This window comes from Protopterus annectens, chromosome 9.part0, assembly GCF_019279795.1.
Source record: "Protopterus annectens isolate FY-2018-M chromosome 9.part0, PAN1.0, whole genome shotgun sequence".
NCBI lineage: Eukaryota > Metazoa > Chordata > Ceratodontiformes > Protopteridae > Protopterus > Protopterus annectens.
The window spans coordinates 819,521,125-819,533,506 of record NC_056743.1 but is presented as its reverse complement, the minus strand read 5'-3'; the positions used below and the strand labels follow the sequence as shown (position 1 = coordinate 819,533,506).

The window sequence follows — 12,382 nt, the reverse complement described above, 5'->3', positions numbered from 1 at the left end:
ATCTGACCAGAAGGTTGGTTGCTTCTAGTATTTATATCAGAATCTCTCAACAGCAGATTTCTCTGCTTTTACATAATTATGCAAACATTATCCTGAAATTATATTTTAGAATCTTTACTGGAGTGCTTAGTGGCGAGAACTTTTTTCAGGCTGTTATGCCCTGAAGTTCTCTTTGAGATGCTTGGAGTGCTGCTTGGCATTCTGTTCAGAATTTATATCCACTGCATATGGTCCATCAGATACGATAAAGCAGATGTTTAAGCAGTGAACATATCATTTGATCTATAAAAATGTTAACATAGCGGGTAGTAATTTCTAGGACTGATTCTTCTTTTCTAGCTAATTACTGCTTATCTTTCTAGGTTGCAGCCAGAGTTTCTATAAGAACTAACAACAAATTTATTTATAAATGTATATCCTTGTAAGCTTAGTGTTACTTCCATTTGTTATCTGAGATAGTCTTATCTGTTCAGAGTGTCATTTTTAGTGAAGTCTTGGGGAGAAAAGCTCTACAGTGTATTCATATTCGTAGTGCTGTAAGATGGATACAGCAGTTGGAATCCACTTTATCAGGATTAAGAACTGGGAACTTAAGGGTATAGACACCAGTAACTATGGCTCAGGAATGCCATACACTGGCCTAAGAGGGCACACCCGCACGGGTGCGTACTTAAGATTTTTTTTGTGAAGAGGCACATGTGAGAGAGGGCACAAGATGGTAGCAGCAAAATGCCCTACTCGACTACAGATAGCACTCTGTAAATCAACTGATGTGATAAGTACTCTTATATCTATTACCCTTCAGTGGCGCAATACATTTACACAGTCTAGCAGTTGTGTAAATTGAAGCAGGGGTGTATACCCTGCTTACTGCTTGTATATCCTTTTATTTATTTAGTCTGGGTGAATGATCATTGTCCTCAACCAGGACAGCCTTTGATCTTATGACTACTGTCTGAATTCCTTTCACTGCCATCGAGATAGCAAATCTAGTATCTGTAATTGCTACTTGAGAGGGGGTTGAGGTGGAATCCTTCAGCAGCAGCTTTAACAGTAAGGTTTACTTTTCCTCTCAGCAGTTCCTCTGCTTCTTCAAGAAGAAATTGCAGGTTTGCACATTACTGTATGTATGGATTATTGCAGCAATGGGCTGTAGGTAAACAGTAGCATTTATAGGTGTATGCATTGAACAGTATGCACCCATGGTGTGCTCGCTCTTTTTTTTTTTTTATATTATATACTGTGTCTGTCTTATTGTTTAATTCTACTGTGGAGATTTTCTCCCTGGGGCCCCCGCTGAAAAAGGGGTTCTGCTCGGTCGGACTATTCTGGTCAGCGAATGTTAAATAAATAATAAATAAGCTCAGTAGCTGGGGGTGCCTTACATGCTTGGTTGTGTGGTAATGTCTTTTCAAGACCCAGCCAACTGTGTGCTCTTGCATTCATGAAATGGCTTTTTGTTGGGGGGAGGGGGTGGAATTACTTGGATTAGGACTTGATTTAGGTGTGAGTTAAAAATGTTCTGTCCACTCCTGATAGCCAATCAGACTTTTTTTTTTTCATTTTCTGTTCTCATTTTGTAATGTTACTTATGATATCCAGTAAGTTGCTTTCTTCAGGTGTCCACCTTTAGCCAACTCTGTAATGATTTAGTTTATTGTCCTTCACCTTGACTGGTGAGCAGTCCATTGTCTGTATGGCTCCACCTTACCTACCGGTTCCTCCAGTATTGTAGCTTAGGAGCTTCTCAAACATAGATCACTGGAGGCATTGTCACATTTAAGACATCTCTGGCACTGTATCCTATTCATTGTTTGATGTTATGTGAGTCAGTTACCCATTCTAAAGACTTAAACCTTGTCTGTGATATAAATAGGACCTGCTGGAGAGATAGGTATGTATCCCAGAGACTACCCAATCTATGGAACAGGCTCCCCATCCATGTGAAGTAGAGTTCCTCCCTAACCCAATTCAAGGGCAACTTGGTCAATTGGATGGGGAAACCAGAAATTCATCCCTGGTTTGGCACCTATGTCTCTAATGCAAACAGGTAACCTCTAAATGGTTCACATCCCAGGCCCATGCTTGCACTTATCAATGGTGTCAGAACTTGTCAGTGATTCAGGATGCATGGCTAGGTTTAAAAAGGCCCTTATGGTCGTTAGCCTAGTAAACACCTATGAACCTATGTAGCTGTGCTCACATAAAACACTGAAAAGCTTAAATGCTACAGACCCACAACTCTTTATTTGGCCTTGTGAAATTTCCAGTTAGAGTGTTTTGAAGCTTTTATAAATTATGGCTTTGCCACAGAATTTTATCTCTTACGAGTGTAGTAATGAATTCTGAGCCCCCCAGTGTTACTGCATTTGCAGACAGTACCTCATGTCAGGAATATAAATTAAACACAGAGCTTTATCAACCATTTGACCAAGGCACACAGTTGATTGTAGATATGGTGAGAAAGCTCTGTGCAGATGAGTATTAGAAGATACTTTTTGTTTTGTTGATAACATGGCTTAATGGGGAAGCATGGCAACAGTTGATAAAGTACTGCTCATTGCTGACTTGTGTGTTATTTGCATCTTGAGATCTTAATTTCTTTCCCAAGTTGAGCATTATAGTTTTTCTCCTTTTTTTTTTTGTTTTGTTTTATTGGCCACTAATTTTCCTTTTTCTTTGTTTTTCCAGATTATCAATTTTTATATGAATATGCTGGTGGACAGAAGTACAAATAAGATGCTACCAAAAGTGCACGCATTTAACACATTTTTCTTTCCAAGACTAAAATCTGCAGGTTTTCAAGCTGTGAAAAGGTGGACCAAAAAAGTGGACATTTTTGCAGTGGACATTCTTCTGGTTCCTGTTCATCTAGGAGTTCACTGGTGTTTAGCGGTGTGTATCTTATAGTATATACATACGTATGCAGTGTACATGTTGCATATATACCTTGTTGCAGTCTTTTAGAAACTAATCTTTATTTTGCAGATTTAGATGGTAATGGACAAATGAGAATACTGTATTAAGTTTGCAAAATCAACACTTCACAGACTAAGATAATGTTAGAGCTTGGAAGAGAGTTGGCAAAGTCAATTAAAAATATAAATATCAATACTTGTCCAGTTTCTTGGTCAAGATTTGTAGCTGTTTTTTCAGTTAGTGTCTGTGTAGTTTCTATACTTCTGTCAAAATGTCTCTTCTTTCAGGTTGTGGATTTCAGAAAAAAGTCAATTGAGTATTACGATTCCATGGGTGGAAGTGGTGCTGTAGCTTGTAGTTTATTGCTGTAAGTAGAATTTAATTTTTTTAATATACTATTTTATCTGCAAGGTGTGTTTTCACTTTGATGGCCATCTCATATTGGCTGTAGTAATGTGTGTTAAACTGTGGTCTTCTGATTCTAGTTCTGTTACAGTATAGTCATACTGTTTTAGATCTTTTTGGATTCTGGATGATCAGGGACATCTTGTAGAGCTATTCTGCAGTGTAGCTGGAGCTTTCGTAATTTTTTCCACAATGCATCAAGGGTCCATCCTCATCGGTGATATAAAAAAAAACTTCTGGAAGGAGTTGGGGGGGGGGGGGTCAGACCATCCATGTTTAAATTTCTTGTAAACTACTTTTACCAAGGATTGTATCAGCATTTTTCTTTATTTCCATAGGATCCTTTCTTAATGGTTTCACTGTCATTCCCTTATCAACACATTAATTGCTCTCTTGTAGGGCATGAAGTTTAGGCACCTCCAGTCTGAGTGAGAGACCCGGTGACCCATTTATTTCTGACCAGGGAAAAAGTTATCAGCTCATTATTTAAATGGAGAGAGAAGTGAGAGGAGACTGAGAGTGGGGCCTGTCTGTAGAATTCCTTGGCCTTCTCCCATCCCCTGACCTTATGGATTCATATCCCCCATGGCAGCTTCCTTGAGCTCCACTAGTGCTGCAGCCTTAGAGAAACATGCATGGTTCTATGTCCAGGTCTTCTTTATGTGCACAGTAGACTAGTACTTCAAGTGACAAGCCATTGCTCCTCCAAGTATCACCTAAGCAGCTAGCCAAATCTGCATCACTCCCAAAGATGGATGAGCCAGAATTTACCACTGAACTGCCATCCTCCCTGGTCATCTCCTCCACTTCCTGTGCTGCTAATCAAACATGTGGGGAGGCAGCACAGAGCCCTTTTCAAATGTTGTACTGAAAATGTACCAATGATCATGGTTTTATTCTTCCTAAACATCTGTCAGGATAACATAATCACTGTTCTACAAATATAGATGTGGCCAGAAGGTGGCTTCCAGAGGCCTGTATCAAATCTGTATGCACTTCTTGGTATTGATCATGAGGTGGGTTCTTGGAAAGGTTGTGGGACATTGTTGTTCTTCTGGAAAGGGTGGCGAGACGGTTATTAGGGAAGCACATAAGCCTCATTGTAGCTTCATCATTGCAGCAGTTCTTATTAGGCTGTAAAAAGAGGCTTTGGTGCAAGACAAACTTCTCTTCATCATCCTTTTAGTTAAAGTAATGTATAATTTTTACATGACTTCCACATCAGAGAAGTACTATTTCAAATAAAATGAAGTAAGCTTGTAGATCCATAGACTGGGGAAGTCACTGTTCCTATATTGTCACCTCAGTCTGTGTTGATGGCTGGGTTATCTGCCCTTGTGGTAAATCCATGCCTGCAGCATTGCACTTAGAAGTTTCTCTAGTGCTCAAGCTACTAATCTCTTCCATAATGCACTGCATCCTGCTGTTCCCAAGATCTCATTTATAGCCTTCAGCACCAGATACAGTTCTCAACATTTCAGCTACTTCAAAAAGATAAGTGCCTTTCTTCCTCATATATGTACTTCTAAGAAACCCTAGCATTATTGTACTACTACTACTATTGATATTTTCGACTGATTCTATGGAGCAAATCTCTTCATAGATTTTTCCTCCCCAACTCTGTAGTCTTTCCCTAAGTCTACAATACTGCAACCTTTTTCCCCGACAGAAAAGGTTAAAATCTTTTTGCTTTCCACCGCTTTCCCACTCAGGATTTCGCCTTTGTTTTCAAGCAAAGCATATAGCTATACATAGGAATCCTATTTTGGTGTTCCAAAGACCAAAATATCACCATGACAGCTGTAATTAAATGCAGTCTGAGGGTCATGCTGCTCAATGCTAGAAGTCTAAATCTCAAGATGCACTGGCTCGAAGCACTCCTCAAAATGGAGAACATTGACATTTGTGCTCTAACGGAGACCTGGTTTAAAGAGGCAGAAAACACCCCTGCACTACCAGGCTATAACTCATTCCACACCTTTCGGCCCCGAAACATGGACCGAAGCTCCAAAGGTGGTGGTGTCTCCATATTCGTAAAGGATATGCACACCTCCAGACTAGTAGCCCAGCATATAACGCATCTGAGATAAGTCAGGTACAACTAACATTGGATAAGATGGCGATCCAAGTCATAGCCTGCTATAGGTCCCCAACCTTGTCCCTAGAATCTCACTCCATGTTCCTAAGCACCCTGGAATCTATCAAGGTCCAACCCAACACCCTCTTACTAGGAGACTTCAACTACCCCTCCATCAACTGGGAAAACTTCTCAAGCACCAATACACTGGCCCAACGCTTCCTGGAATTCAACAGTTCCAATGCCCTGGACCAGCTCATTCTGACCTCCACTAGAGGAAGCAACGTCTTTGATCTGGTTATTACTAACGTGGGCGACCGTTGCTCTACACCAATAGTCAATCCCACCTTGGTCAGATCCGACCATAAACTAATCACCATGGAAATCCACATCTCAGTCACACCCCCCCGCAAAAGTAACCACCTTGAAAAACTTCTCCAAAGCTGACTTTGGACTCTTAAAAACACAGGTGGCTAACTTAACAGTACCCATGCCAATGGAAAATAGCTGCATGACTGCCGAATCATACACCCATGCACTGTACAAACATGTACACAAATTCACTGAACTACCCATACACAACAGAATAAAGATGCTCTCCTCCAAAAAAAAGGAAGCCAATCTGGTGGTCACCTGCCGTTAATAAACTCTACAACCGAAGGAAGAAACTGTTGCAGAAAAAGGTGAAGTCCCAAGACTGGAAAAACTCCTTCATTAGCCTCAACTAAAAGTTGAGATCCCTCATCAAATTCTCTAAAGCCAGCTATGAAGGCAGAATTACGGCAGGTACTAAAAACAATCACAAAGCCTTCTATAGCTATATCAAGAACCGCCACGGCATTACCCAGATTTGCTGAGATACTGCACAATGGTACCTCCTATACTCAGCCAACAGATATTGCCAGCATACTGGCCGGCAGATTCAGTGCCAACTTTACCCCTGCCCCCCCCCCCCCAAAGGACCAATCACAATACTGGAAGAATGCCAGGCACCTAGCATTACTGCAGCACAGGTTAAAGCTGCATTGTCCAAGGTCAAGAATACAGCTTCCATGGGACCTGATAATATCCCTGGCTGTGTTCTACACGAACTACAAAATGAACTGGCACCACATCTGTGTGCCCTGTTCAGTCACAGCCTCACCTCAGGCTTTGTCCCTACCGAATGGCGTGCTGCTACAGTCACCCCTCTCCATAAAGGGAAGCGACTACAGACCCTGAGAATTATTGCCCCATTAGTCTGACGAGTCTGATATGTAAAGCTATGGAGTGCATCATCATGGACCTGATTAACAAAGGTATAGGAAATCTCCAAACTCTAGACCCCACGCAATTTGGCTTTGTGAAAGGGAGATCATGCCTACTCAACCTGGTTGACTTCTTTGAGTCAGTCACCAGGGCTGTAGATGAAGGTAAGGCAGTGCATACAGCCTACCTCTGTCTGGCCAAGGCCTTTGATACAATTTTTCACTCCGGAATTATTGATAAACTCACCAATCTAGACATCAACCCCTATATCACTAGATGGCTCACAGATAGAACACGGTGTGAAAGTAGTGGTCTCCAAGTCAGACTGCTGACCAGTCACAAGTGGTGTCCCACAGGGATCGGTCCTGGGTCCTCTCCTGTTCAGCATCTACTTCTCAGAAGTCCAGGCCAACACAAAGAGACTCTGGCTGACCAGGTTTGCAGATGACTGCAAGCTGGGAACCATTATTAACTCCCCAAGTGATGCAGACATCCTACAGAACGGCCTCACTGAGACCAATGACTGGTGTCAAAACCATGACCTTAAGCTTAATGCCAAAAAATGCATAGTCATCCCTTTGGTAAATACTCAGTTCCCACTAATTACCACATCAGTAGGAGCCCACTGAACAATGAAGGCGTTATAAGAGTTCTGGGGATGCAGGTTGACAGCATCCTCTCCTTTGACCACCACATTGCCACTGTGGTCAGAAAGTTCTATATGGCACATCTTATTACCAAGGGTTTTGCATCCAGGAAGAAAGAGGTCATCGTCTCTCTCTACTCTTACCTCATTAGACCAATCATCGAGTATAATTCCCCATTTGGCATGTACATCACTAGACACCTGCAACAGCTGGAGAGGTCAGAGAAGTACCTTATGAAGAGGATCACAGGCATTAAACACAAGTCCTACACAGACAGACTCAAGATTCCAGCTGTTCTCACTCTCATATCGCCTACTTAGAGACGATCTCTGCTTGACTTACAAAGCCACGTCTAACGCAGCTCTGTTAGAAATGCTACATCTAAAGAAATCCCATTCCCTCTGCACCACACGTTCCAGAGACTGCAACCTCATTATCACAATCAACAGAATATGCTGGAGGGACAGCTTCCTCACCCAGAGACTGCCTATGCTGTGGAATAGACTTCCCATACATGTCAGCCAGAGCATCTCGCTGACCCTCTTCAACAGAAATCTTGATGAGTGGATGGGTAATAGAAATTTCATCCCGGGGATCAGTCCAGTGGCACCTCTTGATAGAGGCACTGGGAACTAACGTCAGGCGGCACGATGCCAGGGAACTTCTATGAGATAGACTTGTAAAGGCTCCAGGGGCATTAGCCTAGTACACACCTATGAATCAGTTTCTTCCAGTCTGACAGTTGGAGTTCTAAAATACAGATCTGATCCAGCCATTAACTAGTTGTTTAATGCCTCAAGCTACTACAAACTTTACAATAATCCCTTGTAAGCCTACCCCTTAAGATCTCATTTGCTGCCATTGTGACTGGATTTTGTTCTTGGCCAGTCACGAAGTGCTTTCATTTTTTTTAACATTTACCAAAATTTAAAACAGTATTTTCAATGATTGTGCTTATTTAGACTATGCTTTTTTCACAGGAATTATAGGTAATTAGTCATCATCATCTTCTAGTTTTACTTAGTGCCTTAGCCTCCTCAGCATTAGATGATCACCTAACATTTTTCTCTTGCCTTACTGTAAAAATAAGAAGAGTATATGATTTGACTTGTCAGTTTAACTGACAATTATACAATGACTGTCCATTAACATTCAAAAATGAGCCCGCTGATTGGTCAACCCAACCAGCATGCCCATTGTAAATCGAGCATATACTAGTGGAAAAAGGTCCAGTCACCTGGACCTTCTTCCATTAATATATGTGATAAAAAGTTTACTTTGATTTTTTTTTAAAAAAAGAAGAAAACCTTGCAAAACCGGAGACTTCAAACCAATGAGAGAGATGGGACAGAGAAGAATAAAAGCATAATCAGGTATGTTATGCAAAACTAGAGAAATGTACCTGATTATTCCTTTATTTTCTCTGTCCCATCTCTCCTGTATGTTGAAAGTCTCCTAGTTTCTCTTTTTTTTTTTTTTTGACTGTGCAGCCAAGTTTAACTTTGAGAGCAGAAACAGGTTCACGTAGTGTCTGACTCTCCCAAGCCACCAATGAGGAGTTTACTTAAAAATACACAGAAACCAGGCTCACAAATAGTCCAGTGCTCGTAAAGCTCCAATAAAATATTCACTTAAAATGAACAGTTGTTTCTTCCACTAAAACTGTAAATACAGACCACCAGGGAGCCAGGAAATAAAAATAAACTTCTGAAGAAGTCCATTGTATTAAGATGATTTATTTCAAATCGAGTGCAGTGTGAGGTTTTTAACTACGCTACATTACATGCTATTTTTATTTATTTTCTGGCTCCTGTAGTTTGTTTTTACAGTTTTGGTGGAAGAAACAACTGTTCGTTTGAAACTGTTTATTTTAAGTGAATATTTTATTGGAACTCTATGAGCATTGGGGACTGTATGTGAACTTGGTTCCTGTGCATTTTTAAGTGAATTCTTCATTGGTGGTTTGGCGAGTCCGACACTACACAAACCTGTTTCTGGTTTCTGTTGAACAGCACCGATGTACTGTGTAAGTGTGGAAACCAAAGTCCCACATGCATGCAGACTACATCAAAAAAGCCCAAGTATACAGGGAAAACCACAGAAAAGCGGCACAATGCCCTTACACAAGGGCATTATTTAAGAAAAGTAACTAACCTTTTTCTTAAATGTCATTATGTAATAGCAATAGTCCATGGCTAGGTGTGGGTAATGCTGGATTTATCCACGGTTGGCTTTGTTTGGTCACTCGGGCTTCGCCCTCCTGACTAAAACCACTCCAACAGTGAACGAATCTGGTTATTGCTGTATTATATAATTGTTCTATTTGTAATGTATTGCTGTTAAAGTAATGGATAAGAGCCTCAAAACGTGCACCAGATGTGAGCATTGAGTTCCCACATCAGAATGCACAAGAACTTTGCATTCTTATTTTGGGTCCTGAACACCTTAATGTTAAGTGTTCCACTTGTAAGGGGTTCAGCTTTTTGTCCCTAATGGCCAGGAAGACCAGGAGGTTAATTGTCATGGGACTTTTTCCTGCAGAATCAGTGGTGAAACCATTGAAGAAAAGAGAAAAAGAAGAGGACAGAGAGTCAAAAAGACGTAAGGCAGAGGATCAGGAAACTTCCTCCTCTGCTCCAAAATTAGCAAGAAATTAATATTCTCTGGAACAGACAACACACATCACCAATATTAAAAAGAATATTGATTTAGGGACAAGTCTCCAGCCACAATCAGCAGTAGACATTCTTCATAGCAAGAATTATGTGACTTTTTGGATTCCAGTCCTCTACCTGCATAACCCTTTAAGCTGATGCGTTCTTTTAGAACTACATTAGAATCTGATTGGGAGCCTGTGATGAGGACTTTCTTAAAGATGCTGATGGAACTGGGCATCATCCCATCCCCTCTGTTACCATGGTGGATTGAGTTGGATACTCTCCCCCTCACCTCTTTTATCTCCTTCCTCAGTGCCTATTTCTGCGTTGGCAGCTTCGGAACATTCTACCCACCTGGATCTTGTGTTGTTGGCTTTGACAGCCCTTCAGGTTTCGATGCCAGTTATTCCACATCTGACCAACTCTACTCCAGTCCCCTGCACTGTTGACCGCTACTACTCTCCTGGGGACAGTTTGGTGTTGGGGTCTTTGGTGGTCAAGCCACCAGTGTCACTGTTTGTCTCAAGGCTGCCAAAATCCTCAGTGTCCAGGCTTCCCTCCTCAGCTCCACCTATATCTGCTTCAGCAGCGGTGGAGTCAGTGCCAAAGAGTGTTCCCTCAATTTAGGCCCAAGGTTGTGGAGAGGATTGTGGCTTCTTCTTCCCAAAAGCTATCAGCAGGGCTCACCTCAGTGCCAGCTCAACTCCAAGATGCCCCTCCATCTGTTCATCAGTGCTGTCAGGGACAGATCAGAGCCATATCCCTCAGCAACTCATAGCAGCTGTGATCTCACTCTTCTGCTGACTCCAACCAGTCACAGCCAGAGATTCCTAGAAAGGGAACATGCAGAAGGAAGCATGCTGATTCCCCTTCAGAGTCTGTTGCCTCCAGCGTGCACTCTTGGATGAAAGAGGGTTCTCACCATTCCTCTTTCAAAATGTCACTTTTTTTTTTTTTTTGAAGTCGTGGAATTGCTTAATCAAATGTGATTCTGGGCTTCCAACCCACTCTCTCAGGATAAGAAATTAAGGGGTTGTCCCTCCTGTTGACTGTCTCACAGACTTGGTCACCTGGAGGCTTGAGAGTAACCTAATGTAGTCGAAGCCATTCCACTGCAAATGCAATAAAGTCCAAGGATAGGCTATTTTGATCTGAAGGTCCTCTGGTGGACTTTGTGATTGTTACAGTGACCACCAAGAAGGAACCCCTGGATGATTCATGTGCTGTCCTTGCCTCACAGGCATAGAGTCCCAGACAGTTGACAGGATGAGGAAAGCACATTCATACCTCCGGCACATTCACTTAGAGAGTGTTAAGTTACTAGACACACATGAACAGATTGCAAAGAGACCTGGCTAAACAAGTTATGGATACTTTGAGTCAACCTGTGACACAGCATTCTACCAAACTGTTTGTTCTGCTTACACTGACAGCAGTAGTGACCAAAAATGCCCCTTCATGAGGGGAGCATGGTACAAGGACTTTGGAATCACACTGTGGAGAGTTTTCACATCAACATCTTGGAAATTAGGGTAGTCAAGAACCTCTCCATGTGTCTATCATAGTGCAGCCGATGGAGCAGCCAGGGTGGCAGACACTGACATAATCCTTCGGCTCAATGCTTGGCTCCACCTTTGCAACTTCACAATTTCGAGGCATCCTTTACCAGTGCTCCCTTTGATGGATCCTTGTTATTTTGATCAACACTTAGAGAAGCTGATGAGATGCGAGCTAGGTGGGAAAACACCGTCATGAGAGTCAGGTATAAGAACCCTCAGGCATCATTAGATAGAAATCAGAAGGGTTCCATATCCATCTGTTTTTGGGAAAACAAAGCATCAGCATTATGATTCCCTCTCTGAGAGGAGCTGCCGTGCCAGAGGTGGCCATTTCAGCACTGTAGACCGTGTAGCAGAAGGGATCTACAGGGAATCCTTCAAAACGGCCATATCAGCAATCCTGAAGGTCTGCACAAATGTCCATCTCTGAAGGCAGTCAGGAGAGTGGGTAGATTTCTCAGCATCTAACAATGTGGATGGCAATACTGTACCATTTTCCGAAAAGCCACCACATCATAAGCCACTGTTGCCAAATATTCCACCCTGCCAAATGTGACTGGCTCTTTAGACACTTCTTCCATCATATGAAAATGTAGCCATACAAGAGGTCCACCAGATCAGAGAGGATCAGTTGTTTATTTATTTATTTATTTATTTTTCAACCAAAATTCTTTATTGCTTCAAGAACAGCAACAATCTCTGGCCAGTTCTGGTTCTCTGTGATCTATCTAAAACTGTTCATAAAAAAAAGATCTCTTTCAGAGTAGTCACAGCATCAGCAATTTGGCCCCGTCTCAAAGCAAATGACTGGATGTGTCTTTCAGTATGCCTCCCTCCACATAAAGATCACAAATGAGTCCAAGAGGTTTC

General features: G+C 41.9%; 1 protein-coding gene across 1 annotated transcript in view; it reads left to right on the top strand.

Annotated features, from left to right (window-relative positions):
- Positions 1 to 12,382, top strand: part of LOC122811561 (sentrin-specific protease 1-like) — a gene marked incomplete in the record, with an annotated part of 1,729,916 nt that overhangs the window by 1,417,959 nt on the left and 299,575 nt on the right. Inside the window, 2 exon segments of the mRNA XM_044083479.1 lie at positions 2,692 to 2,895; positions 3,207 to 3,286. Coding sequence (XP_043939414.1) covers positions 2,692 to 2,895; positions 3,207 to 3,286 — 284 coding nt within the window.